This window comes from Electrophorus electricus, chromosome 12, assembly GCF_013358815.1.
Source record: "Electrophorus electricus isolate fEleEle1 chromosome 12, fEleEle1.pri, whole genome shotgun sequence".
In the NCBI taxonomy this organism is placed as follows: domain Eukaryota; kingdom Metazoa; phylum Chordata; class Actinopteri; order Gymnotiformes; family Gymnotidae; genus Electrophorus; species Electrophorus electricus.
The window spans coordinates 9543778-9570155 of record NC_049546.1 but is presented as its reverse complement, the minus strand read 5'-3'; the positions used below and the strand labels follow the sequence as shown (position 1 = coordinate 9570155).

The following is a 26378-nucleotide window of genomic DNA, read 5'->3' as shown; positions in this document are numbered from 1 at the left end:
TTTTAGATTATACATTGTTTTTACCATTTTATTTTTGGTATGCTTAGTTGATTTTCACTTAATGGCACCCAAGTATAGTGTAAATGTTTGTCATGTGTAGTTGTGATTGATGACTTATTGCAGCCTGCCAAAGACATTCAGATGCAAAAGCAGAAATTAGTCCTCTTATAAGACAGTATAGAATCAACACTCATGGATGAAACCTTTAATGTAAGGAGTACAATACTGCAAAGTCCTTAAATTTGGCTAATTAAAAGCATATGAAAGCAAACAAAGCAGTTAGCCTTTTAAAATAAAGAACTAGTAAATTAGGAAATCACTTGGAGCCATATGCTACTACAAAATACTGATAACCCTCCCTCACCACTGAGACAAAACTGTCTCTGGTTCGACCTGATGGGAAGATCCAACCCAGGCAGATAGACTTCAAACTTAATAACAAAACATTTATTTATTTGGAGATACAATGACCGCTGAAAAGCAGAAAATCCATTTCATTTAAACAAAGTGATGTTGCCTTAAGTATAGCATAGTCATTAAAAAAAACACACACACACACACACACACACACACACACACACACACACACACACACACACACACACACACACACACACACACACACACACACACACACACACACACACACACACAAACAAACAAACAAGCTGATGGATCTACAGTTCCCTGAATTTGTTTTCAAAGCTACCTACAAAACCAAAAATGAATTCATCAAAGAGCTTCAGATGGCCTTCGTACACAATTGCATTTATTTAACAAAAAACAAAAACAAAAAAAGGTTTTAGCTACCTGCCTTTCCATGGTCTCGGTCCATAAAATGGAAAAACAGTGAATGTAAACTTGTGCCAAAAATGCACATCATGAGGTGTGGCACAAAACCTTGGTCCAGAGAACTGTGTGCATGTGTGTTCGTACTGTAAGAGTGTGAAGCCTGAGAGGAGGTGTAAGTGTGCGTCGTTACAGCTGAATAACCTTAATCAGACCCCGACTCCTCTTCTGAACTTGGTGGCGTGGAAGCAATTTCTTCATCATCATCATCATCATTTTCGTGAGCCTATAAGAGAGAGAAAATATCACTTCTTGTTCCTCTTAAATGACTCCTATATTGTTGACCAATGATAGCAGATGAATGCCAAGGTGGCCCCTCCTCCCCAGACTTCACCTTGCGCTTTTTCCCTTTGCCGTGCTCTGACTCCGATGAGCTCTCTTCGCTGGAGATGAACTCTTTGCTCTTAAAGCTCTCATTTCCTCCTTTCTCTCTCTCCTTCTCTGCCGCACTCTTCCTTTTCTCCTCTGCTTTCCCTCCTTTCTTTTTTTTCTCCCTGTCAGAGAGTGCACATGGAAGCCACGGGTTCCCTCACGCCGACACCCCATGAGCCCGGGCGCGTGTGCGCATATCTGTGTGCGTGCGCACAGTCAACTCACTTCCCAGCGGACGCGGCCGCTCCTCTGCCGCTCTCCTTGTACTCCTTCACTGCTTTGTCATACTGCCTCTTTGCCTCTTCAGCCTTCTTCTCCCACTCCTACGGGGAGAGAGGGACGTGCGGCATGGACGTGAGACGCGTGCTACTTCAACCTCCGCCCTTGCTCCAACACCCCCACTGACGCCCACGCCCCTACAGACTCCCCCGAGGGCCCTGTGTCTGCATGGCCTGAGTGAAGGTGGTTAGTTAATAGAAGGAGGGGCCAGCAGGAAGCTGGGATGATAATGTACAGGAGATAGAGAGTGGGGCATTGTGGGACGCATGTGGGTTTGTGTTCCCAGAATCATTTAGGGTGGACGAGCTTCTCAAAAAAATTTACTCATTTTAAATTATTAGGTTAATACATACACATAAATCATTTACATTTTGGAAAGATCTCTTCAATATTTACTTAAATGTCATAGCTAGCAGGCATAAAAGCAGCGGCTACGTTTCTGCTTAAAGTAACTGACTGAATGCCAGCTGATGATGCTTATAGTCAACAGGGCAAAGTTTCTCAGCATAAACATCCCTGGTGCTCGGTAAAGGTCTTGGTAAAGTTGCTTATGTTCGAGCTGGTTGTGGAATAGTGTAGCTACACGTCTTCAAGGAGGCCTTGAGATTTAGGAAAGCATAATAGATTTCCACTATGTGGAGCACCAGGTGGTGTGAAGCGGATGTGGCACGCGGTGGTGTGAGCTGCGCTGGAACTGAGTGTGCCGTTTACCAACCTCGCGGCGTCCTCGGTCCAGCTGTTTCCACATCTCTCCTGCCTTCTTGGAGATCTCCGTGACGGAGATGCCGGGGTTCTCGGCCTTGATGCGCTCCCTGCTCGAGTTCAGCCACAGCATGTAGGCGCTCATCGGGCGTTTGGGTGCTCCGGCGTCTTTGGCTTTCTTCTGCCAGAGACACAGCGAGATAGCTTCCCACTTCACCAACCGTGTACTTTAAAGGCTATCTAAACACCGCCTTTAGCATTGGTATACACTGCTCTGATTAAGGCTTTGACTTGTAGAAATTTCCCCCTGCTGGACTGGGACTCTGAAAACAAATTTATGCAGTGCGAAAATGAACACCAAGCTTTAACTCAAACAAAAATGACCAACCCAACATCCCGGGATTAGAGAACATTTACACCCACCCTTTCTGGGTCACATACATTGTATTTAATATTTATTATTTCTAATAAAGTATATGATAATTGTATCTGAAACATCTTGTAGGTGGACCTTTAGAGACTACAGGCCAGCTGGTGCACGGTGCAGTTTGCGTTAGCCCTCCTCTGCCAGCTTTTTGCCAGCTCTAGTAGGCAGGACTACTCCTAACCCACAGTACTGAGAGTGACACTGTACCCCAGGAACACTTTACTGTTGCTTTACACCCTCATTCCTGCATCAGAGCCACTACTGTGCCAGTACAATCTGGAACTGTACTTACGAAATTCACCTACAAGATGAAGGCACAAAGTAGGTGTTTCTAATGTAGAGGGTTTGCAATGTGCAATCCTCTTAAAAACCTCTGTATGTGGACTTATTGATATAATTCTGTAGTCATCTTTTCACGCCATTACAGGCAGAAAGCTGTGCGGCAGATAGAGTGCGAGAGCTGTGTCATTTCCAGACCCAGGGTGATGTCCTCATCTGAGCATCTGCAGGATACATGAACACCAGAACAGGAACCAACCTGATTTCACCGACGCACAGGGAAGTAATTACGCTGCCCACATGGCCTGTATTAATTACAATTAGATTCATTCCCTCAGATGCAAGTAAGAGTGTGTGTGTCGAACAAGTGGGAAAGGGCCCTCCCGAGTGCTAGGGAGAAGCTGGTCTGGGGATCATCAGCGAAGGTTTCCTTAGGAAGGGACTTGTTCACAAATGCACTCCTCTTGGGAGAAGCTAAACGCTAACAGATCCCAAGCGTTTTCTCATTCCCAGAGTGTGTACTGGGAAGCAGTCAGCCACAGCGCAACCACAAAAAGATGCGAGCTGCGTTGCCGTCTTACATCACAGGTCCCTGCGTGAGCAGGCCCCGAGCCAGTGCTCTGTAAACACACTGTACCACAACGCAGACTCGGGAAGTAATTACAGACATCTAAATATGACTTGGTAACTCAAAAGAGCTTCTGTAAACAAGGACTTGGAGGGGTTGAAGTGGAAGTGTGCGGGACCTCGTATTCCAGGCTCTCCTGCTCTCACCTCTTTGCGAGGTTTCCGCTCTTTTTTCTCTTTCACTGCTTTCTTGGGCTTCTTCTCGACTTTCTTCTTCTTTCCCTCATCCTCGCTTTCGCCATCCTCAGCCTCACTGTCGCTCTCGGAGGCATTACTGTCATATCTGCGAGCACACACACAGAAGCACGCGCGCACGAATGAAACAGCGGGACAAATGACGTTTAACTGAACTACCTCTAAATTTGAGAAGAAAACAAAGCAGAAACCCAAACAAGAGCAAATGCAACCCACTCTTCTGCAATATCATCCTCCTCTTCTCCTGGATTGAAGGACTCATCTGCAAAGGTAAAGAAGCAAACCAATAAACAATGTGTGAAAGACCTGACGTGCAAAGCTGTACAATCGATTCCAAAAACACCATTCAGCCAGCTACAAAGCGCTAAAAATAACAACACAGTCAACGAGAACTTCCAGAATAACGGAAGGCTTGGCTCGTTTTTCAAAAGAAGAAACCTTTCCAACAGCCACCAACAACTTTAGGACATGTGTGGTGATTGGCTGGCAGAGCTGTCACTCACCACTATCACCCTCCGAGTCTCCTTCCTCTCTGATCTTTCCTTCCTCCTTCATCCTCTCCAGATAAGCATCATGCTCATCCTCATCTGAATCACTGTACCCATCTTTGGCTTTAATTTCCTACACACACACACACACACACACACACACACACACACACACACACACACACACACACACACACACACACACACACACACACACACACACACATCATTACGAGACCAAGGCAGATCTACTAAACAGTTTTAATAAGAAAAAGCAAGAGTTTGTTTAAAACATGTGCTATTTAACTCTGAATGGGAGACACAAAATTCTAAAAATGCCCAGCATTTAGAAAGCATGGAGTCAATTAAACCACAAAATCCCAAAACTCCAGAGTGGAGTGTATTTGTTTTGGGTAGATTCAGCTTTCATAGTACTTAATGGTTTTTTCCTGATCTCTCACACGCACGCACGCACGCACGCACACCACCTGCTACAAATGTGTACTCCTGGTTCTTGGTAACAGTGATTTTTGTACAGTCTGTTTTTGTAAAGCAAGCAATACGTGTTACCTCCTTTAACCCTCTGTTTTTTATGCTCAGTTTCTTGGCATTGACAAAATCAAACAGCTTGCCATATTCTTCCCTACGAGAGACAGACATTCAGGTATTAGAGAAGAGGCATTAGGATGAGAAGGGGTTGTGCGGTGTATGGCTGTTTCAGTGATTAGTGAATCATTGTGGGTGGTGCACTTACCTCTCAATGCTGCTGAACGTGTACTGGTTGCCCTGCTTGGTCTCAATCTCAAAGTCGAAAGAGCGGGTGGTGGTGGTGCCTCGGGCGAAGTTCACGCAGGAGATCTCCTCGAAGCGCAGGTGAACGGGGGGCTTGTGCACGTAGATGAATCCCCTCTCCAGAGGATAGAGCAGCCCTGAGCTGGCCTTATACGAACATGTGATGCACTGAGCTCCTGAATGACTGCAGAGAGAGAGAGAGGGAGAGAGAGATTGAGAGAAAGATAGACAGAGTGCAAGAAAGAGAAAGAAAAACAGAGCGTGACGGAGAGAGAAAAAGAGAGATAGAATATACATTGCATTATGTTTTCTGATTTGGACTTTTATTTATTTGCACTAAAAATTAACAAAGTCAGTTTTCTTTTTTTCTATTGCTCAATGTAAAACATTTCTTCCTTAAAAATAAACAAAAACAAAGGAAATAACATTCAGATGACTGTGTAAACTGATCATCACCAGATCCATATCCCGACAGCAAAGAAAGCCAGTTAAAGAATGCCTTCCAAGAAAACAGCTGTTTACATCCAAACTCCACAAAACCACTGCTAACGTATTCAGAGGCTCAGCCGCTGCACTGCACAAGATGTGTGTGCGTCTGGTCTCTTACCCCTGGAAGTTTCCAGGCACTGTGATCTTCCTGTTGACCAGAGCTTTCATAACCCTGCTGACCATCTCATAGAGAGAGCCAGACATGTTCTTATTCAGCTTTCCATCAAAACGCCTCTCCACCTCCTCCCTGCAGAAGGCGGGGGATGGGGGTGGGTGTTGAAAGAAAGAAAGAAAAAGAGAGTGGGAGAAAGATAGGGAGGGATGGAAGAAAGAAAAACAAAACAAATCTTGTGTTAATAAGCTTGATAGAGACGTCCTGTGAAGCTGACAAAATTATTTGAAAAACTGTAACCAAGGCCTTCCCCCACCCACAGAGAGCAAGCGAGAGAGAGCGAGCGCAAGAGAGACTGACGAGCTGAGCTACTCACTCGCTCATGTTGAGGGTAAGGCTGACATCTTCATCTTTAGAGAAGAGGAGGATGAGGAAATGATAGCGGGTCTGTCCCTGTTTAATGGGTGGATCCAGACTGATCTGAAACAGACACACAATGGATGAGGGACATCAGAAGTGTGCAGGCCTGTGGGGGGGGGGGGGGGGCAAGGTGGCGACAACAACACACTGAGACGCAGTAAAAACCTGACCCGTGTCTTTAAGGGCTACGTACTGACCCACGCTTTGAGTCCAGTGGACGGTGTGAAACAGAGGCCTGGCCTGACAGCTGAAGTCTTTACCACAGCAGATATGGTTCTCTAACAATGCCCTGCTGCACCACTGGATTTCATTTGCTTTTGTTGACATTGTATCTTGGGTACATGGAAAGTCTGCGGCCTTTTTTTTTGTTTACAAAAAAAAGCAAGCGACAAAAAACTAACAAAAAAAATCCCCATGTCGCTACAATGTCTTGTCTTGTTTAAAACATTGATATAATTCTACATGTAATGCTTTTATTTTTCAAAAGGATTTTTTGGGAATTGTAACATTACAATTTTGTTTGTTATTGTGTGTATTTAAATACATAATCCTGTTAGATGTTAGCTGTATTCTGTTAGTGCTACACTGATTACTGTAAACATATGACTAGAACATATTCATGGGTAACATAAGGCTTAACCGCAGTGTAATTCACAGAGGACCCCGTCACCCAAAATCAAAGTTACACCGCCACACCAACTTAGTGACAATTCCACTTCAGGCCAGGAGGTGGCAGCAGATTCGCGTTTCTTTTACAGGTTCACCTGTATGGAGAACTTACCACAAAGAACATCTGTCTCTGATCTTTGTGTGGCAGCAGAAAGAGGCGCAGGACGGTGGTGTACGGGATCTTGTAGTCAAACGTCTTACCATGCAGGTGTAAGAATGTGGGGTAGATACGAATATCATACCTGAAAGGGAGGCAGTCAGTGAAAACCACCACAGACCCTGATAGAACACATTGAAAAAAGCTACAGACTGTGTGTGTATGTTTGTGTGCACCTTTACCTTCCTCTAGGTGTAAGGCACTGCAGCTCCTTGAAGATGCACACAGCGTCTCCAGTAGCCTGGATAACATCAGCCCGTGACAGAACATTCTGGGAAAACACCTGTAGAAAAAGGGAAAGACACACAGTCTCTACACATTTACCCAGACAAGGCTCAATGGACAAACAGTCTCTACACATTCTCCCACACCAGACTCAACAACTTGGTCTCTATACTTTTAACTAACAGGGCTCAAAGAATATTTGATTAAACCATTTAACCACACCTTTTTCTGAGCTAAATTTACAAAGATTTCTGAATTTTTTAAAGATAATGCTAACAACTAGTTTACGCTAGCTAGCATTATGCTATTCTTGTGTCATTGCTTATACTCCAGATGGTCAAAATGCAGGAAAGTGAGGGTGGGTGTTTGTGCGCAAAAGTACTGGTGCAGGACCATGTGCGTCAGCCTTAGACACAACCTACTACCACAATTTCATCTGCACGTCTCCAGACCAGTCCTCTCTTTATGAGGTCATGTCCGGCTCTGTGAGCCAACAGGCATCCACACCCACTGGGAGTACGAGCAGCCCTCAGCATTACTGATAATACTACATCCTCTGCTGCTACAGTCAAAGGTCCGGGGCTTACAGATGGGTTTTTCCACAATCTGCATTTAACTCATGTTCCCAGCCATCTTGGGGGTACTGGCGTACCTCTACGGGATCTGTGCCATCGTCGCCGGTGGTAGGGGGCACGTAGAAGCGCATCTCCATGAGAGAGACCTCTGCGTCGTCATTCTGGTGGAACTCCACCGTGACCTCATTCTTACCCGTGGTGCACTGGGACACATTAGCCAGGGGGATCTCGAAAGCAGGGCTATCGTTGATGTCGAATGACAACAATGGCCCTGAACCAACACACACACACACACACACACACACAAACACATGCATATATACTGTACGCCAAGTAAAATATGCTAAATAAAAGATGACTAAATCTTCAAGCACAGTATCAATTATTTGTGAATTTGTGTACCTGAGAATTTAGCTGTACCCCAGTTCCAACCTTTCACACACATGTCTTTTTCCGTGAGTTCAACTTTGTAGTTTGCTTTGAAAAATGCAGATATTTTCTCAAAGTCCTGAAACAAAGGGTAAGAAAAAGAAAGAAAGAGAGAGAGAGAGAGAGAGAGAGAGAGAGAGACAGACCAAGGGAGTGTAAAGAAAGAAGAAGTAAACAGCATTAATTCCTCACTTCCCCAGCTCGATGACCTCTCTCCGTCTCTCTTGCTCATTAATATGGGGGTGGTTGACGGCACTGTGCCCCGTGGCCCTCTGGGATTGCGGAGGTGTGTGTAATCCGTCCAGAGGCTCATACTGAACGCACCCAATCAGCCTGTTTATTTATCCAGCACCGCTCAATCGCTTCCACATGTCACACTACCGGGGCTGTGCGTGTGTATGTGTGTGTGTGTGTGACTGTGACTTTCTCTCTCTCTCTCACACACACACACACACACACACACACACACACACACACACACACACACACACACACACACACACACACACACACACACACACACATCTGTGCACACAACAGTTTGGCCCAGTGTTGCAGGATCCCTCACAAACACTTGAAAATTACAACAATCAACCTGCCCACCCGTTCTCATCTCTCTCTCCCTCATGCACCTGATCTAACATTCATTATAAAACACTTCCCATTCTTAAATTATACAACTCTTTACACTCATCCTAAATTAGTATGATAGTACTAGGATTCAAGGCCCATGAATGAGCCATGTATCTGACAGTGCACGCAGAGCAGGCCTGGAGCAAAGACTGCACTTTGTTCATCACAAAACAGTACAGATTTTGCTGGAGTGATGATATACTAGTAATACAGTCTGAATGTTAGTTCTCGTTCTCTCTCTCTCTCTCTCTCTCTCTCTCTCTGGAGCTGCTGATCAAGCCCAGAGAGACAAGCATTCCTTTCCTGTAGCATCTTGAATTACACACACACACTCCCCAGTAATCAAGAGACCAAGGCAGATCTACTAAACATTTTTCATAGGTGAGGGGTTGTTTAAAACATGCTACTTAACATCCCAATCTGGTTTTTTTTCCTCCTCCCCCCCCCCCCCCCCCCCTCCCATGTCTTCATGCTACCACGTTAATCACATACTGACATGACTTCAGTAAAAGAGCTCTTTACCTCCTAAGGTATATAATGGCCATATGGAAATCAAAGTGGCTTCAGAAGTGGAAAAACCAATCGAGATTAAAGAAAAAGGTTTGGGCGGATGAAAGGAGAACCATGCAGGTAGTGTCATGGATCATGGCAACTATGTGACACCGGAGAGCAGCCATGATGGCAAAGGACCTCCAAACTGCAGAAGATATGCCCCTTTTACAGCCTTCAGCCCCCTGGCAAAACCCTTATTGCCCTAAAGACTGAGCCAACCTACAAACCCACCGAGTCTTTGAAGCCGTCATATTTGTAGACGTGCCCGCTGCTGGTGGCTAGCTTGATCCCGTGGCCAAAGCATACACGGCGCCACTGGGCAAGCGAAAGTTCGGGCGCAGAGATGCTGTCCACCTTGCCCGTCTTACTGCTTTTGTAGACCACAGACTGCCTGCTGAACCTCAAACGGCCATCATTCTGCCAACAGACGAAAGAACGGTCACAAAACAATTCGTGTGTAACTACTGCATTATAAGCCTGACCATGCTATTTAGATTTGTTTTGTTTGACTTATTTAGGACAAAAAACAAGTACTGTATGTACTGATTGACCTTGAGTATGTGTATACACACGCATGAAGGGTGTGATGCAAAGATCTAAATGTGTGATGTGCAGAGGAGAATGGTGTTTGTGAACGTGCGTCCTACCCAGCATCCTTTCACTTCCTGGTAAATTTCATTGAATTCCAGTGTGTCTCCCATCTTCTCTACCTGATACAGAACATCAGTCATATGGAGACCAAAAAAAGCAGATTCTGGCTTTAAACGATTAGGCAGATAAGTAGGCTATCTAGCTAGGTAGTCGTGTGCCTAACTAGTCAACTAATATAACACGCCACTTGTGTCCTTTATAAGTGATGTCATTACCTACATAGAGTCGATAACCGGCAACAACTTTCTATCACCACTGCCGACGAACTGTCATGTTTTTACGTTCCAGTTTAAAGGTTAAAATTCAAATTAATATCGAATGTTATTAAAAGGAGAGGCATATAGATAGACTGCTAACCTAGCTGGCTTGCTACCCTACTGCTAGCTAGATAATGGTGATGTTGGACGGAGTCTTGTCCAAATGCCATGCGAACATGAATCTTAGCTTGGCCACTCTCATGGGCAAAGAGTATGAAATTTACATTAATCAAGAATAAAATCCATGTAGTAGCCCGCAGCAAAGTTTATCGTCTTTACAGCTAAATATTTTACTGATTAAAAAGAACAAAAATAAATTGGTACTGTACCTCAGCTCCCCCTTTTCCCGCGTAAAACGTCCGGGTTCTACGTACACTGAACCGGAAAGAGTTCTCTATTAACGTACACTTCCGTTTTCACGACTTCGTTTTCTGCCTATTCTTCCTGAAACGTCTTGTTAACCTGTACTGCAGCATATGTCAAACATGAAATAAATAAGCACAAGATGTATCTGCTTATGTTATATAACAAATCCTATGTATGCATTTTATATTATATTACATTATTATATTACATTAAAACATTTAACATAGCTGTGAGACTGGCTAGTGTCATGGCATCTTAACTATAACCTTGAGGGACTTTCTCCAGTAAATAGAAACAATTAGGCCTACTTCATAATCATTAAAGTTTTTTTTTAAAAGCGTGTGTTTTCGTAATGTAAACAATTGCCATTGGCACCAGAGGGCGACAAAGTTTACAAATTATGTCGTTCACCTAAGGGTCACTCTAACGCTGGGGACACTACGCAAAGCACTGTCACTCCGAGCACCGTCCAATGGCACGCAAAAAAGGTTAATAACAGAGCCAAGCAACACTTAATACGGCAATATTTCTTCTCTGTCCTCATTTTCCCTCTTTCGTTCTTTTACCCCTCCCCACCCGTGTCACTTCTCCATGCACAAACGCAAACAGAATGTGATTGACAGGTAAAGGTGTGAAATCACTAATCTCACTTTTAGTAGCTAAAGGTAATGTCATAGACCTGATACATCAAGAAAGAATTTACACAGTTCCATAATTCACTGTACGGTTGGACAGACTTGAATTATTCCTAAAAGTTCCCGAATCGAAGAATAGCCATGTCAGCAGACTAACTATTTCAATGAAGAGGCTATAGGGAAATACCTAATGATTTTCTGATTTATTAACCTGTTTAGGCGATAACGAGATGAAATAGGCTATAGTCTATTAGTTGAATTATTACATTTCTGATCATAGTAATCCCTCCTGGCCCTTTGTGGTTTTTGATTCTCGTGCCCCTATTCAATTAGGTTGTGTTTCTAAACATTTTAAACGATGCGTCAATAGTGAATCACTGAGGAGGAGGAGGAGGAGGAGGAGGAGAGAAAATTAGAAGGATCGGGGGGTGGACAAAGCTTTCAGCCCTGCGTATAAAATCACTTCACCGTCAGTCACTCACTCACATTCAGACAAACCGCATGCCCGTCAACTTTAAAGGACCGTCATAGTCATCTTCATCCCAAAGCGCGCTTCCTTACCCAACCAGACAGGGACACCTGGATAACCAAATTCGCTTCGGCGACTACCATCCCACAGCCATTCTTCTTCTTGTTTATACATTGAGAAATTTTTAAACAGGCTAATGATATTTACCCGTGGAGAACTTTACCCTACAGCGCGAAGCGAAAAAGTTTGCGGGACTTCGGGGGAGTAGCCTTAGGAGTGCGCGGAGCAGCCAGCTAGAAGTTTTCACAGGCGAGCTCAATAAACCAAAAAGCAATACTGAAGGAAATCAACTTTCTGTTTATAGACAAGGGGGAAAATGAACCGTCGGGAAGGTAAGTGATATGAGGATTTTGCCTTTTTTCATGCAACGACGTATAATATGGCAATTAAAATGTATTATTATTATTATTTTTTTATTATTATTATTATTATTAGTATTATTATTATTATTATTGATTGTGGTGGTGGTGTGGTTGTAGTAGTGATCCTGGTTCAAGGTAGGCTTGGCTTTGAATTTCTAAAATATCAAAGTATAAACGGCTGATGTAGCGCACTTTTTTTAAAAAAAAAAAAGGTACCTATGTTTTGTCAAGTTGAAATCTTGTTATGAAATGTGAATGAACCTATACTACACAATTCATCAAATAATCATCAAAAAGTAATTCATGATTTTTTTGGTATTTAGAGGCTCATATTTTAAATTTAAATGGCAATAATAGATCTGAAGAAATAAACTTCGTTGAAAATATTTTGATAAAAGATATTGATAGTGTGGCCTAGAGTTTTTCTAGGGTAAAATCAAGAGCGGGATTCGTTCCCCCTCACTTTTATAGTTGAGTGTTTTTGTAAGGCCTCTTCTTGTTGAATGCTTTATGATGTAGCCATAACATATTGTTGATACAATTTCAGTTCTATCGTTCAATTGCCAAGCGTTTTTGTAATGTAGGAAATACAAACCGTTCCCCACGGCTGACCCTGTCCGACGATAGTAGTAGGGACATAAATTTTCCCGTTTACCTATCGGCCCTTATAGATTATGAATATTTTCAAATATGGAAATTAAATTATTGCTGTATTTGAAATTAACCGTATGCTTAATAACAAATAGACAGACACAAAATAATTATTTATTATTGCAATATCTTTGTTTCAGGGTTCTTTGGTATTTTACACATAACTGGCACTGACAATGATTTACAGCTGAATGCTCAGAACAGAAAAACGATTCCTACCGGTGGATAGTCATTAAGAAAGTTTCTAACGAAAAAGACACAGGCACGTATCTTAATAAGGACTTTTAATCGTGTTGTGTAATTCTGTAAATTACAAAACAAAACAAAACAAATCAGAACCAAATAAAAGTGCTCTGCCTGCCTAAACCCTAATTCTAAGATTAAGGTTCTTCAGTATAATGCCTTTAGTTCTTCAAGAAAACAGTTTGCATAAAAAATCCTTATAAAGATCATTTCTCCACACAATATCAGAGCTTTTGTGAAGGGCTATTTAGAGTGTTTAAATTCATACACACACACACACACACACACACACACACACACACACACACACACACACACACACACACACACACACACGCGCACGCGCGCACACACACGTAGTCCAAAGTTGGGTCTATACACCTTGTGCACAAGCACAGTGAGGGAGCACTGGAGTTCATTGGTCGAGGGTTGCCCTTGTCTTGTTAACTGACACTAATATGAGAAAGTACATGATTCATGTTAGTCAGGGTCCAAACACATAGACACACACCCACGCCCACACACTCACATACTCACTCTCTCTCTCTCTCACACACACACACACACACACACACACACACACACACACACACACACACACACACAACCACCTGTCTACAGGGAACCATGTCTGTGAAAATGAGGATGAGTGTGTGACTAAATGATGCGATTTACACTAAAACAAAGCAGCAGAGCAACAGTCCAACCACACACACACACACACACACACACACACACACACACACACACACACACACACACACACACACACACACACTTCCTGCATCTCTCTCTCATCCGCCTCCTTAAGTGTCTTTTTAATTTCCTTCTCTTTTATGCTCTCCCCACACATGCATACACAGCACACACTTAATCCATCATAGCAATCACAGAAAGACCTAACTGACAAACATATTCTAATTCATGCATATGGCATGAATTTGACAATGAAGGCAGAGCTATTATTAGCATGTCACTGTGAACCACGTATTTGCATTTTTATCCATGCAAAGCTGAGCCAAAAAAAAACAGTTTGGGGTAAAAAGATGGAGAGGAAAGGAGGAAGGACAGAAGAAGGAGGGAAGGAGGGGTGAGTGTGTAAGAGAGGTAGAGCATAGAAGTTTAAGCTTGAAAGAAAGAGATAGAGAGATGGCGTGATAGAGAGGGGGAAGGAGAAAGAAGGTTAATGCAGCCCAGATTCCTTCACGAATGAAAAGACAGAGAGAGAGGGTGCGAGAGAGAAAGAGAGAGGGGGAAAGAAAGAACGAGATAGAGAGTTGAGAAAGTGAGACAGAGAAAGAGCGAGTGCACAGGGGAATGATATAAAATGAGTTGGTCATGGTTTGAACAGTTACACATGCTGTTTACATTTTTCCCAAATTAACATGGCCCCTCGCTTTACCAGCTCCCCTTTCTCTCTCTCTGTTGGTCTCCCCTTTTCTCTGTCTATCTTCTTTGCATTTCTCTTCTCCATGCTTTCTGCCTCTTCCTCTTTTCTCATTTGCCAGGAGATGAATGGTCAGCGTGGCAGACGACGTACTGGGTTCTTTTTTGTTTTTGTATCGATGAAAATGTCGTGTCAGGAGGTAATAGAAGGTTGAGTCTGGAAGATGGAAAAATGGACGGGGGGGGGGGGTAGATAATTAAAAAACAGGAAGAGAGAAAAAAGAAAGATAATTAGGTAAAAGAACTTACATCAGACAGGCAGTGGAGAGAGAGAGAGAGAGAGAGGGAATGAAGCTTGGCTGTTAAATAATTGGAGGAAAAGCTTCAGAAAAGAATGGAAGCAGAAGAATGTGAGCGAAGGAGGGATGGACAGACAGGGAAGATGGGTTTCTGTTGGAAATATAGGTTTTGCTCTCATTTTTTATTCTCCCCTTTGTTTCAATGTTCCTTGGCAAAGCTGACGATGTTTTAGGCCAAATGTGATCAATTTGAATTTCAAACCCAACCCGTGCGCCTACAGGGAGACTGAAGACTGTGCCCACATATGTGTATGTGTAGATAAGTGTGTGTGTGTGCGCACGCGCGTGTGTGTGTGTGTGTGTGTGTGCGTGTGCATGTGTGTGCGTGCACATATAATGAGATGTAACTTTACATGATGGTTAGTACATGTGTGTGCCTGATATACTAGGGTGTGCAGTGCATGTTTTACATGTTGGTGTGTGTGTGTGTTGAGTTAGTGAAGGAATGCACGTTTGATTGAGTGCAGACTGCACATAAATCTCCACTTTAACTGTACACAGACACACAACATCGACCCTGACCCTAACTCTCCCCTAAAGACACACATTTGCACTTACGCACGCACGTACATACACACACACACACACACATACACACACACACACACTACACTCTTTGTGTACTGAGTTGACCAACCCATCGTATGGCCCATATAAAATTATTTAATGTGCTATGAAATATTGAACATGTTTTATGATACTGCGCTTAAAGGTGAATTCTAGGCATTACAGACTATGGTTCCGAAAACTTTGGCTCCTGTGTTAGTGAAAGAAACACAATTCAAACTTAAAAGTATATTTTACTACAAATGTCTGTATATATGTCTGTGTGCATCTTTGTATATCTGAATATGTGTGTGTGTAAGTTTGTGTGTGTCTACATGTATTTGTGTGTGTGTGTGTGTGTGTGTGTGTGTGTGTGTGTGTGTGAGACAAGAATGAGAGCATAACATATCGATCTTCAGATTTGACATCATATCATTGCTGCCAGCTGTTGGCCCAAGTAAACTCATTCACACATGCTTGCGCGCACACACACACACACACACACACACACACACACACACACACACACACACACACACACACACACACACACACACAAACTTTCTAACAAAAAGATTCATTATTCACTGGATTTTTGAAAGGATTGCCTTCAGAAATTAGTTCATATACCAATACCCATTTTCCACAGCAGAGAAGCCAACGTCAAAATAAACAAGTTTACTGCATGTGCGACCACCTAGTTTATCTTCAGCAGTTGTCAAGTATCAAAACATTAAAACACAATAAAAGCATTATATAGTATAATCTTGTTAAGGATCAATAGTGCTTTGTTGTACTTTTTCCAACACATATAATAAAAAAAATTATTGGATTATAGTTTTGAAAAAAAAAGAAAAGTAAAAATAATAACACTGGAGAGCCAGGAAAAACATACAGGCAGTGTAGGTCTACAAGACTGAGTAAAGCTGTGTTTTAATCAAGTGTAGAACTTTTCCATTATTGGCCTCTTATCAACCTACTGTCTAGGATAATTACCATAACCTAAAGTCAGGAAAAGGTGTGGCACTGTACACTGTAAAGTGGTGTGTGTGTGTGTGTGTGTGTGTGTGAGAGAGAGAGAGAGCGAGCGAGTGAATGCATGCGTGCTTATCTGGTTAAAGTGCACTGTTTAAGACATGAAAAAAGCTTTTGAATATTTAACAAAATGTTTGATGTTTTGCGTATTGTTTTCCTTGCTGCATTAAGAGTAAGAAAAGAAAAGAGAGAGAGGAGAGAATGACAGAAAAGAGAATAGAGACTGAGAGGTAGAAGGAACAACTGCCAGAACTAATCAAAGGTTAATAAGCTGCTGTTATTTTGGCTGGGGGCAAAAAAAAGAGATAAACCACTTCAAACGAAGGTTGGGGGGCACGCGGGGGGGGGGGGGGGGCATGTGCGTGCACATGAGAAGGCATAACAACAAGCTGGTGAACTGTGGAAAAAGGGAGAGAGGGCGAGAGACAGAAAAAGAGTGATAGCAGGAGAGAAAAAGATGGACATAGTGGAAAGAGAAAGAAAAGTGAGCAGGTGAAGGAAAGGGTGAGAGGGAAAGGAGTGGTCGAGAGAAGCTGGGGTGGACGAGAGGATGACGGAGAGCGTAAACAGGGCAAGAAAAGAGCCTGACGACAGGGGGGGAGGGAGCACATATTTCACACCTGCTGAAGACTCAGTGCCTCAAACAAGTAATTACACATCTCTGCCGTGTCCTTCTGACTGCCTGACAAAAGAAGGAGGCGGAAAATTGTGTGTGATGTTTGTGCTGGAGGACTCCCCGAGGCGCGCACACACTCACAGGGGCATAGACACACATGCACACACACAGTTCTCTATGGCCCTCTTTGAAGTTTAAGAGATAATTTGCTGCCATTTTTCCATTTTCCCTGTGTGATTTCGAGAGACTAGGGCTTAAAAGGGTTCTTAGATTGATGATGGCCTTAAAATCACACACACACGCACACACGCACACACACACACACACACACACACACACACGCGCGCGCGCACATGCGCGCGCACACACATATACGCATCATAAACACTTATCATAAACACCCTGATAAGCAAACTGTCACAATGTGAGGCATGTAAACAGGGTATTGGCATTAGGACAAAGATACCATATCCCAAACTAAAACGTGTAAATGTACTCCCCAACAAAAACACATCTCCAACATGCAGGACCACACATATTCTCTCTCTCTCTTTCTCCCTCTCTTACACATACACACAGATACACACAGACACAATTAAGTAACTCTTTATGTTGCTCTCATGCACTACTACAGTGCTCTGTATCTATATCAGTTCATTATGAGCATTTTAAGTTATTTTAAGGACAGGCCTTCACTCAGACTGATTTGACATATTACCATTTTTTGGTTTTCATACTATTTGATTTGCTGTTGCTCTGAAGGCAGTATCATTGTTTTTGTCAGTTTACTTGGAAAAAACAAGTGGTCCCAAGTGTCTTTCTGATCACATGTAAGGGTGCTGGCTACAGCAAGGGAGAAATTTGTCAAATAGCGCCTAGGAGATTGTAACCAGATTGTAAACCAATCCTTTGTTTTGCTGCAGTGTTTTCACTTTTTATATCGCAGAAAGAATTTCCACATGACTGACACCCACGAACACTGCTTTTTAAAAAAAATACAGTAGTAACTCTCATTACTTTCTCGCAAAGCGCAACAACAATGTATAAATGCACCTTTGAACCCATATTTCTCAAAATCTCACAAATCACAATGCCGAGAACCAGACCAAAGACTTTATTGCTCATTATTTGTGTATATGACTGCAAAGTACAAAAAGGAAAAAATATATAAAAATTACAAGAACCACAAGCATATGTTAGACTGTGTTAGACAAAACCAAATGGCTTGATGTTACCAGTTAAAAATCTGTTTACTCTTAGTAGCAGACCAACATGTTTGTAAACGCTATCAACAGCACAACATGTGTACATATGATGTACAATTAATTTGTTAATTTATCCTAATGCAAATATTTAACTGATGCATTATGATCTTAATAATGTGGCATCTAGTGTTTCGCTGAAATGGCGAGGATGAACATATGCTCATGTACTCATGTCATACTGATAACAGTGCACTCAATCATACTGATACAGCCTACACAGTCATACTGATATAACCTACTCAATCATACTGATACAGCCTACTCAGTCATACAGGTATAACATACTGAGTTATACTGATACACCCTACTCAGTCAAATTGATACAGCGTACTCAATCATACTGATACAGTCTACTTAGTCATACAGGTATAACATACTCAGTTGTACTGATACAGCCTACTCAGTCATACTGATACAGCGTACACAGTAATACTGATACAGCCTACTCAGTCATACTGATATAACCTACTCAATCATACTGATACAGCCTACTCAGTCATACAGGTATAACATACTGAGTTATACTGATACACCCTACTCAGTCAAATTGATACAGCGTACTCAATCATACTGATACAGTCTACTTAGTCATACAGGTATAACATACTCAGTTGTACTGATACAGCCTACTCAGTCATACTGATACAGCGTACACAGTAATACTGATACAGCCTACTCAGTCATACTGATATAACCTACTCAATCATACTGATACAGCCTACTCAGTCATACAGGTATAACATACTGAGTTATACTGATACACCCTACTCAGTCAAATTGATACAGCGTACTCAATCATACTGATACAGTCTACTTAGTCATACAGGTATAACATACTCAGTTGTACTGATACAGCCTACTCAGTCATACTGATACAGCGTACACAGTAATACTGATACAGCCTACTCAGTCATACTGATATAACCTACGCAATCACACTGATATAGCCTACTCGGTCAAATTGATACAGCGTACTCAATCATACTGATACAGCCTACTTAGTCATACAGGTATAACATACTCAGTTGTAATGATACAGCTTACTCAGTCATACTGATGCAGAATATACAGTAATACTGATACAGCCTACTCAATCAAATTGATACAGCGTACTCAATCATACTGATACAGCCTATTTAGTCATACAGATATAACATACTCAGTTGTACTGATACAGCCTACTCAGTCATACTGATACAGCGTACACAGTAATCCTGATACAGCCTACTCAGTCATACTGATATAACCTACGCAATCACACTGATACAGCCTACTCAGTCAGACTGATATAACCTTCACAGTCAAACTGATATAACCTACTCATACTGATACAGCCTACTCAGTCATACAGGTATAACATACTCAGTTGTACTGATACAGCATACACAGTAATACTGATACAGCATACACAGTAATACTGATACAGCCTACTCAGTCAAATTCATACAGCGTACTCAATCATACTGATACAGCCTACTTAGTCATACAGGTATAACATACTCAGTTGTACTGATACAGCCTACTCAGTCAAATTGATACAGCGTACTCAATCATACTGATACAGCATACACAGTCATACTGATATAACCTTCTCAATCACACTGATACAGCCTACTCAGTCAGACTGATACAGCCTACTCAGTCATACTGATATAACCTTCACAGTCAAACTGATATAACCTACTCAGTCATACTGATACAGCCTACTCAGTCATACTGATACAGCCTACTCAGTCATACTGATATAACCTTCACAGTCATACTGATATAACCTTCACAGTCAAACTGATATAACCTACTCAGTCATACTGATACAGCCTACTCAGTCATACTGATACAGCCTACACAGTCACAGTCAGGCATGAATGTTGCTCCATTTAAGAATTCTTTCTAACTGAATACCAAGTTCTCTTGAAACTCTTTTACACAAGGGCATCTTTTACACATAATTTAGAGTATTTAGCATTTACTGGTTTTGTATATGCATTGTGCTTCATGCTCAAACATGTTTTATAAGAAGTGCAACAGGACATTAGCTCACTTGTAACACCTACCTGGCTTTAACAAAATTCTTATCATACCACATACAATAATTACTAGGACAGATGTAGACAAACTGTATTTCATTTATGAGATTAGAGGGTGTTGTGATCAGATGGGGGTGTGATCAAATGGGATTGTGATCAGACAAGGGTGTAATCAGAGGGGACAATTATCAGACAGGGGTGTGAACTGAGGGGATTGTGTACTCAGAAAGCTAAAGCTTGTGGCATATACACTGGTGGTTCTTGAAGTCCTAATCTATTAGTAGGATTTTTAGGGATTTTTACTCTAACATGCAGTGTCTGACCTTAATTTGTGCCTTGTCCAAAGAACAGAGAGATCTGACCATCTTGTTTTGGTTTGGTTCTTGGTCTTAACAGCTGTTCTGCCAATTATGACACAAGTGACAGTTTTGTGCTGAGTAAAACTCTCTAGGTTTCTTTCAAAAGCTTCACAGCATGGGATCTGAAAAGACAGTTTGCACATTTAGAGATGACAGCTGGGGTTAGTGATTGTTCTCTGAATAGTCAACAAACCATTAATATTTTAGACAGTGTGCCTGATTTGATTGTTTTATTTGATTCAAGTGTTTTGAATTTTGACAGTTGTGTTGAGATTTGCAACAAATGATTCTCAAACGTAGGCCAACATTTTTGTTTCCAATATATTTTATACTTTTGTGATGTGTTTAAATTTTGATAATATTGGTGTAGTATTTCTCATAGAATAGGATGAATTTTGACACTTAGACTATATCACAGTTAACTGTACTGCCTAACGTAAAATACAACCACCTGGAGTTTTGAACACTGCTAAGTGTCTATTCATACTGGTTTATTTTCCAGTACATCAGGCTCACCTCATGCTGCTATTGGCTGCCATGGTGGGATGTGTCCAGGTGGAGGACCGTGCTGTGACGTTGTCCAATGAGAGGAACTCGATAGAGAGAACATACGAGTTGACCAAATACCTGGACCACCAGCTGAAAGAGATCAAAGACACTTATGTGAGCATGAGTTATTCTCGTGGTTTTGTATGTTTTTGCTTATATGTGTATTTTCTCTTTTTCTTCTCTGTTGCTGTCTCTCCCTTTCTCTCATACATGCAAACACACCCTCATTTCTCCTCTTTTTTAAAGCCTTTGTCTCTAAATCATTTTCCATTTCTGTATCTCTGTCCAAAATCCCTGTCTATTTTTAAAGAATGAAACAATAAGTTTTTTGTTTAGTTTTTTTTTTTTTAAATACAAAAATGACAGAATGCAATTCATATGGTTGTAAGATGTGCTTTTTCTCTCTCTCCTTTAGCTCTTGTATCTCGGACCTCCATTCAGTGACCCAGACTTCTCTCCACCGCGGCCCAATATCTCTTCCCTGGCAGTGCCCAGCGCCGCTACGCGGGTGGACCTGTGGCGCGGCCTGGAGAACGGTGCCCGCCTGGCGCAGAACCAGCGTGCATACAGTGTGCTGCTGTGCGCGGTGAGGGAGTTAGCCCGCTCCACGCTGTGCCCATACCTCCAGAGCTCCCTGCTTCATTTTTGTTCTGGGCTCAGTGGACTACTGGGCTCGATATCGGGGCTAATGAACGCTCTTGGCTACACCCCGCCCTTGCGCGGCAACGCCCCGCCTTCTCAGAAATATGCTCTGCCCTTGACCTCCTCAAATCAGCGGGAGAATTTGAACAGCCCCGCCCCTTTGAGGAGTCATGCACCTCGGAGCCGTGGTGTTCAGGGCGGCCTGGCAACTGGCGGGGCGAAAGGGAGGGCATCTGGATCAGAGCCGGAGAGAAAGCGGGACAGAGAGCGGGAGCGGGGCGAGAGGGGGAGGAGGGGGAGGCGGCGAGAGGGAGAGAGCTGGGCTGAGAGAGAGGAAGACGAGAGGGAAGAAGGGTTGGAGAGGTGGGGGAGGAGGAGAAAACTGCTGACTGTTGAGGAAGATGGGAAACAAGCAAGCCAGAGCTACAGCAAAAACACCACCGCCAACATCAACGCTAGCACTAAAAGCAACGTGAACAACACCCATCTAAGTTCCATGAACTATTTCCGCCAATATGATGAAGGCAGATATGCTAACATCAGTAGCATACTCAGCCATGGCCAGTTTACAACAGCCACTGTAATGAAACAAGATCGAAGGATAAGCAAGGAAGAGGACACTGAAAGATTCCAAGAGAATGTCCCTCTCCTCTTTTCCTCGCCGTCCATTCATCCCGGGCGCTCAGAACGATCTCTCCCCTCGCCCCATCCGACTTTCTCTCCTCTCACCCTTCTTTACCCTTACGAAGGCGTAGCTACTGATGGCCACGCCCCCCTGACCACACCTGCCCTCTCACCACGCCCTGCCCTCAATGACTTCACAAGGAAGGTTGAAGGTTTCTGGGTGCTGAGGGAGCTGCAGAGTTGGCTGTGGCGGTCTGCCAAGGACTTCACCAGACTGAAGAAACGACTCCGTGCCTGAATGTGAGTGTGTGTGTATGTGTGTGTGTGTGTGTGTGTGAGAGAGAGAGAGAGAGAAAGAGGCAGAGAGAGAGAGAGAGCGAGAGAGAGAGAGAGAGAGAGAGAAAGAGAGAGAGAGAGAGGAGATGTGCTTTATTTAACTTGTGGTAGGATGGAACTAAAAGAACACGGTTTGGTCTCACACTTTGCACTTGGAATGTGCCTGGAAAAAACGAACTCATCCTCCACAAAAAAAAAGGAAGTAGACAGAGGGTGAGACAGTGGGAAGCAGAGGGAGACAGACTGCTCATTCAGTGTGACAGCCGAGCGAGCAGTTAAGGGAAAGTGAATCACATTGCAGTGAAAGGGTGACTGGAGAACGGAGGAATAAAAGAATGAAAGGAAATGATGAGGCAAAAAGAAAGAAAAGCTTCTGCTATCTCATAAACTGACTCAGCAACTGGTCACTAGCCATCACTGTACTACATCCCCCAATACACCATCAGACTTTCCATAATGGTGCTGGTCACAAGCCTGTGTAACTGACACGGTGTGTGATCATTCAGGCCAAAGCGTCAATCTGGGAACAACAGTATTCCATACGGGAACTTTTGCTGTACCATGTTAGCAGATGTGTGTGGGTGTATGTATGGCTGGGAGTGTGTGTGTGTGTGTGTGTGTGTGTGTGTGTGTGTGTGTGTGTGTGTGTGTGTGTGTGTGTGTGTGTGTGTGTGTGTGTGTGTATGTGCCCATACATGTGTTGCACCTACCTGAAGCCCAAGAAGGGAAGCACATCTACCCCAGGAATTAATTTCATTTGCAAAGTAACATCCTTCTGTGTTTGTATATTTTGTTTTTTCCATAGATTCTGTAATATTTATTAAATGTTTTATTTATTTTATTTTTTTTGATATAATTTCCTCATGTCACATTATAAATTCTACTTTAAAGCCTTTTTCATCTGGCTGCACTGTTTGTGTGAGAGAGGTCTCAGCCCTTGAGGGGAAGACATAAGGGACTCTGAGGACAGAGTTATAGTCTGTCGCAATGAAATTTATGGCCAGTCTTTCATCTAACACCACATCCTCTCATCTCTCTCTCTTTTCCTCACAATCTCTCTCTCACGCCTCTCTTTTACCCTCACACTCACCTACTGTCTCTCTGTCACATATACACCCCCCCCATGACCCTTTAACACTCATATAAAAAGTAAAGTAGAGATTATCTTTAAAATTATAGATGTATAATAAAAAATTTTATTTGTATGCTATATAACACCACACTAAAACACACACACACAAACACACACAGGTTCAGAGGAGGTTCAGCCCCCACCCCGCAATCTGTGCTTGGGGTAAAAGTGAAGAAATAATGGGAATCTCTGTTTTCCCTCCCAGCTACACACCTGTGTGCATGTATTCCTAGTGCAGCCACACCCAACACAACACACACACACACACACACACACACACACACACACACACAGAGGGCTTTTACCAACTGTGCAACTGTCAGTGAAGACAAAGTTTTAGGCTGATGAATTTCACATGCATACTATGGCAAAAAAAAAGCCTAATTTCAACTTTTACCTTTAACCGCTTTAAGAGAAAGCCATTTTAGGTTTTAGCTATTTGTAAGGATATATAGGATGCAAACGAACACACACACACATACACACAAATGCACACACACATGCCCAAGCAGTCACTGAAACGCGTAATGCAGAGTCCAGCAGGATACAGCCCTGAGGAGATGACCACACGTAGCCAACAAAGGCAGCTTTGTGTTAGTGTATGTGTGTGCACACGTATGTGTGTGTGTTTGTGTGTGTGTGTGTGTGTGTGTGTCACCATGTGTGGGTTCACTGAATCACTGAGAATGTCTCTTGTTGAATCACCATTAGTCTGTGTGTGTGTGTGTGTGTGTGTGTGTGTGTGTGTGTGTATGTGTATGTGTGTGTGTGTGTGTATGTGTCTGTTTACCTATGTCTGTGCATGTGTATGCATATGTGTATATCTGTGCATGTGAGAGAGAAACTGTTTATGTATCACTCCTCTTGTAAAGTAACTAGTTTTATTTGTTCTGGTTAAAAAGCTCAGTCCTCAAGTTTTCTCTGTCTCACACCCATTCTCTCCCCCCGTCTCCCTCCCAATCTTTTTGCCATATGCGTCAGAGTCCTACTTTCAAATCTCCACTGCCCTTCTCCTGCCAATCAGTCTGTCATCAATTCATCGGCTGCATCTTTAGTGATTGTTTATCTCCCCCCTGCCACTCATTCTTTCTCCTCACTGGCTCAGTGTCCTGCTGCCTCCACGTCTTCTGTTTCGCTTATTAACCCTATATTATTAAAGTCTATCGCTTTCTCGCTCTCCCTTATCCACAGAAATCCTGCTCACCTGCAGCACATAAAAATTCCTCTTTTCTCTCTCCAGAGGATTGCACCCTCTCCCAGGGAGTTGCTGCATTCCTACCCCTCAAGTCGTCCCATCTGCCGCTTTATTTCTTTGTACCTTTTGCCAGAATGAATGCCCTGGTTTTATTACTGAGCCTCTCTCTGTCTTCTTGTATCTATTTATCTGTCTCTCCTACCTCTGGCCTAACCCTTCCTGTTACCTCACTGCTCTCACCTGCCACTCCCCCACCCCCGCTCCTGCCCTGCAATGGAATCTCCCACCTCCATTGCTGCAGGGCTGGGCCGACTTTCCCAACCACTTAGTGGGGGGGGGGGGGGACACCTTAGGCACCAGCTGATGGATTTACAGCTTACTAAATTGATCTACCCAGATAACAGCAGGTAACTACAGACATGTGCGTGTGTGTGTGTATGAGTATGATATGTGTATAAAACTTTCATGTACTGTAGTGTGTTTCTGTTTTATTCAACATGTTTTTAAAAGAGCTCATGGATTAAGATTTTGATGTCAGTGTGTTTCATGGGTTAGTTACACTAGATCTGTGTGTGTGTGTGTGTGTGTGTGTGTGTGTGTGTGTGTGTGTGTGTGTGTGTGTGTGTGTGTGTGTGTGTGTGTGTGTGTGTGTGTGAGAGAGAGAGAGAGAGAGAGAGAGAGAGAGAGAGATGGAGAGTGTCAAGTGAAGGAGAAAATAGGATGTCAGAATAGATGTTCAGTGAAACCTAATGGGAGGTCTGACATGTAAGCTGGCAGCTTCTCAAATCCCCTTACATGTGCAACACAAAACAAAGCAAAAAGGAAGGCAGGATAGTGGGAAGATGGAGAGCTTGAACTCTGTCAATACGAGTCGTCAGGAAAGTCACACACACGAACACAAGTTCATGAGGACACACACAAAGAGCACTGTGTGTGTGACTGAAAGGTAAATAAAAAGCTTTTAGTGTCCCAGACAGAACGACAGAGATTACAGTCCCAAAACCTCCCACACTGTTACACTCTCTCTCTCTCTCTCTCTCACACACACACACACACACACACACACACACACACACACACACACACACACACACACACACACCTATCCAACCTAATATTTGCCTCACACTCTTTTTTCCCACACACACATGGCCAGTCCTATTTTAAGAGGCTTTTAAAAGTTCCAAGAATTTTTAACATAAACGAACGAGCTGTGTGCGGGTTTCCTAAATCCGGACGAACGCAAAACGTTGCTTCATTCCGTTGTGCTCTCTCTCTCTCTCTCTCTCTCTCTCTCTCTCTCTCTCTCTCTCTCTCTCTCTCTCTCTCTCTAGTTTCGTCC

General features: G+C 42.9%; 2 protein-coding genes across 3 annotated transcripts; one reads left to right on the top strand and one right to left on the bottom strand.

Annotated features, from left to right (window-relative positions):
• Positions 1-178: 178 nt before the first annotated feature.
• Positions 179-10559, bottom strand: ssrp1a (structure specific recognition protein 1a). Of its 2 annotated transcripts, none has more exons than XM_026999306.2 (18): positions 10509-10559; positions 9919-9981; positions 9503-9688; positions 8060-8165; positions 7735-7928; positions 7040-7140; positions 6813-6942; positions 5988-6091; positions 5618-5746; positions 4973-5194; positions 4789-4861; positions 4234-4351; positions 3947-3992; positions 3683-3818; positions 2216-2383; positions 1447-1544; positions 1184-1343; positions 179-1075 (listed from the first exon to the last, which is right to left on the bottom strand). In XM_026999306.2, exons 2-18 carry the CDS (start codon positions 9970-9972, stop codon positions 995-997), a joined length of 2106 nt encoding a protein of 701 aa, XP_026855107.2. In that variant the 5' UTR covers positions 9973-9981; positions 10509-10559; the 3' UTR covers positions 179-994. The 2 variants fall into 2 exon arrangements, with proteins under 2 accessions (XP_026855107.2, XP_026855109.2); XM_026999308.2 differs by having other exon boundaries at positions 2216-2380.
• A 10536-nt stretch (positions 10560-21095) lies between these two features.
• Positions 21096-22671, top strand: clcf1 (cardiotrophin-like cytokine factor 1). Its single transcript, XM_026999358.2, has 3 exons — positions 21096-21221; positions 21523-21826; positions 22505-22671. Exons 1-3 carry the CDS (start codon positions 21096-21098, stop codon positions 22669-22671), a joined length of 597 nt encoding a protein of 198 aa, XP_026855159.2.
• Positions 22672-26378: the final 3707 nt, after the last annotated feature.

Bases quoted from the DNA above. Each gene is read 5' to 3' on its own strand.
- ssrp1a (XM_026999306.2), bottom strand. From the start codon at position 9,972: ATGGGAGACACACTGGAATTCAATGAAATTTACCAGGAAGTGAAAGGA. The intron at 8,166-9,502 runs GTGGGTTTGTAG...CCTTTGTTTCAG, and splicing joins ATGACGGCTTCAAAGACTCG to GACTTTGAGAAAATATCTGC. The intron at 7,141-7,734 runs GTACGCCAGTAC...CTTTTTCTACAG, and splicing joins ATGGCACAGATCCCGTAGAG to GTGTTTTCCCAGAATGTTCT.
- clcf1 (XM_026999358.2), top strand. From the start codon at position 21,096: ATGGTGGGATGTGTCCAGGTGGAGGACCGTGCTGTGACGTTGTCCAAT. The intron at 21,222-21,522 runs GTGAGCATGAGT...TCTCTCCTTTAG, and splicing joins AAGAGATCAAAGACACTTAT to CTCTTGTATCTCGGACCTCC. The intron at 21,827-22,504 runs GCGGCAACGCCC...ACGAAGGCGTAG, and splicing joins TGGCTACACCCCGCCCTTGC to CTACTGATGGCCACGCCCCC.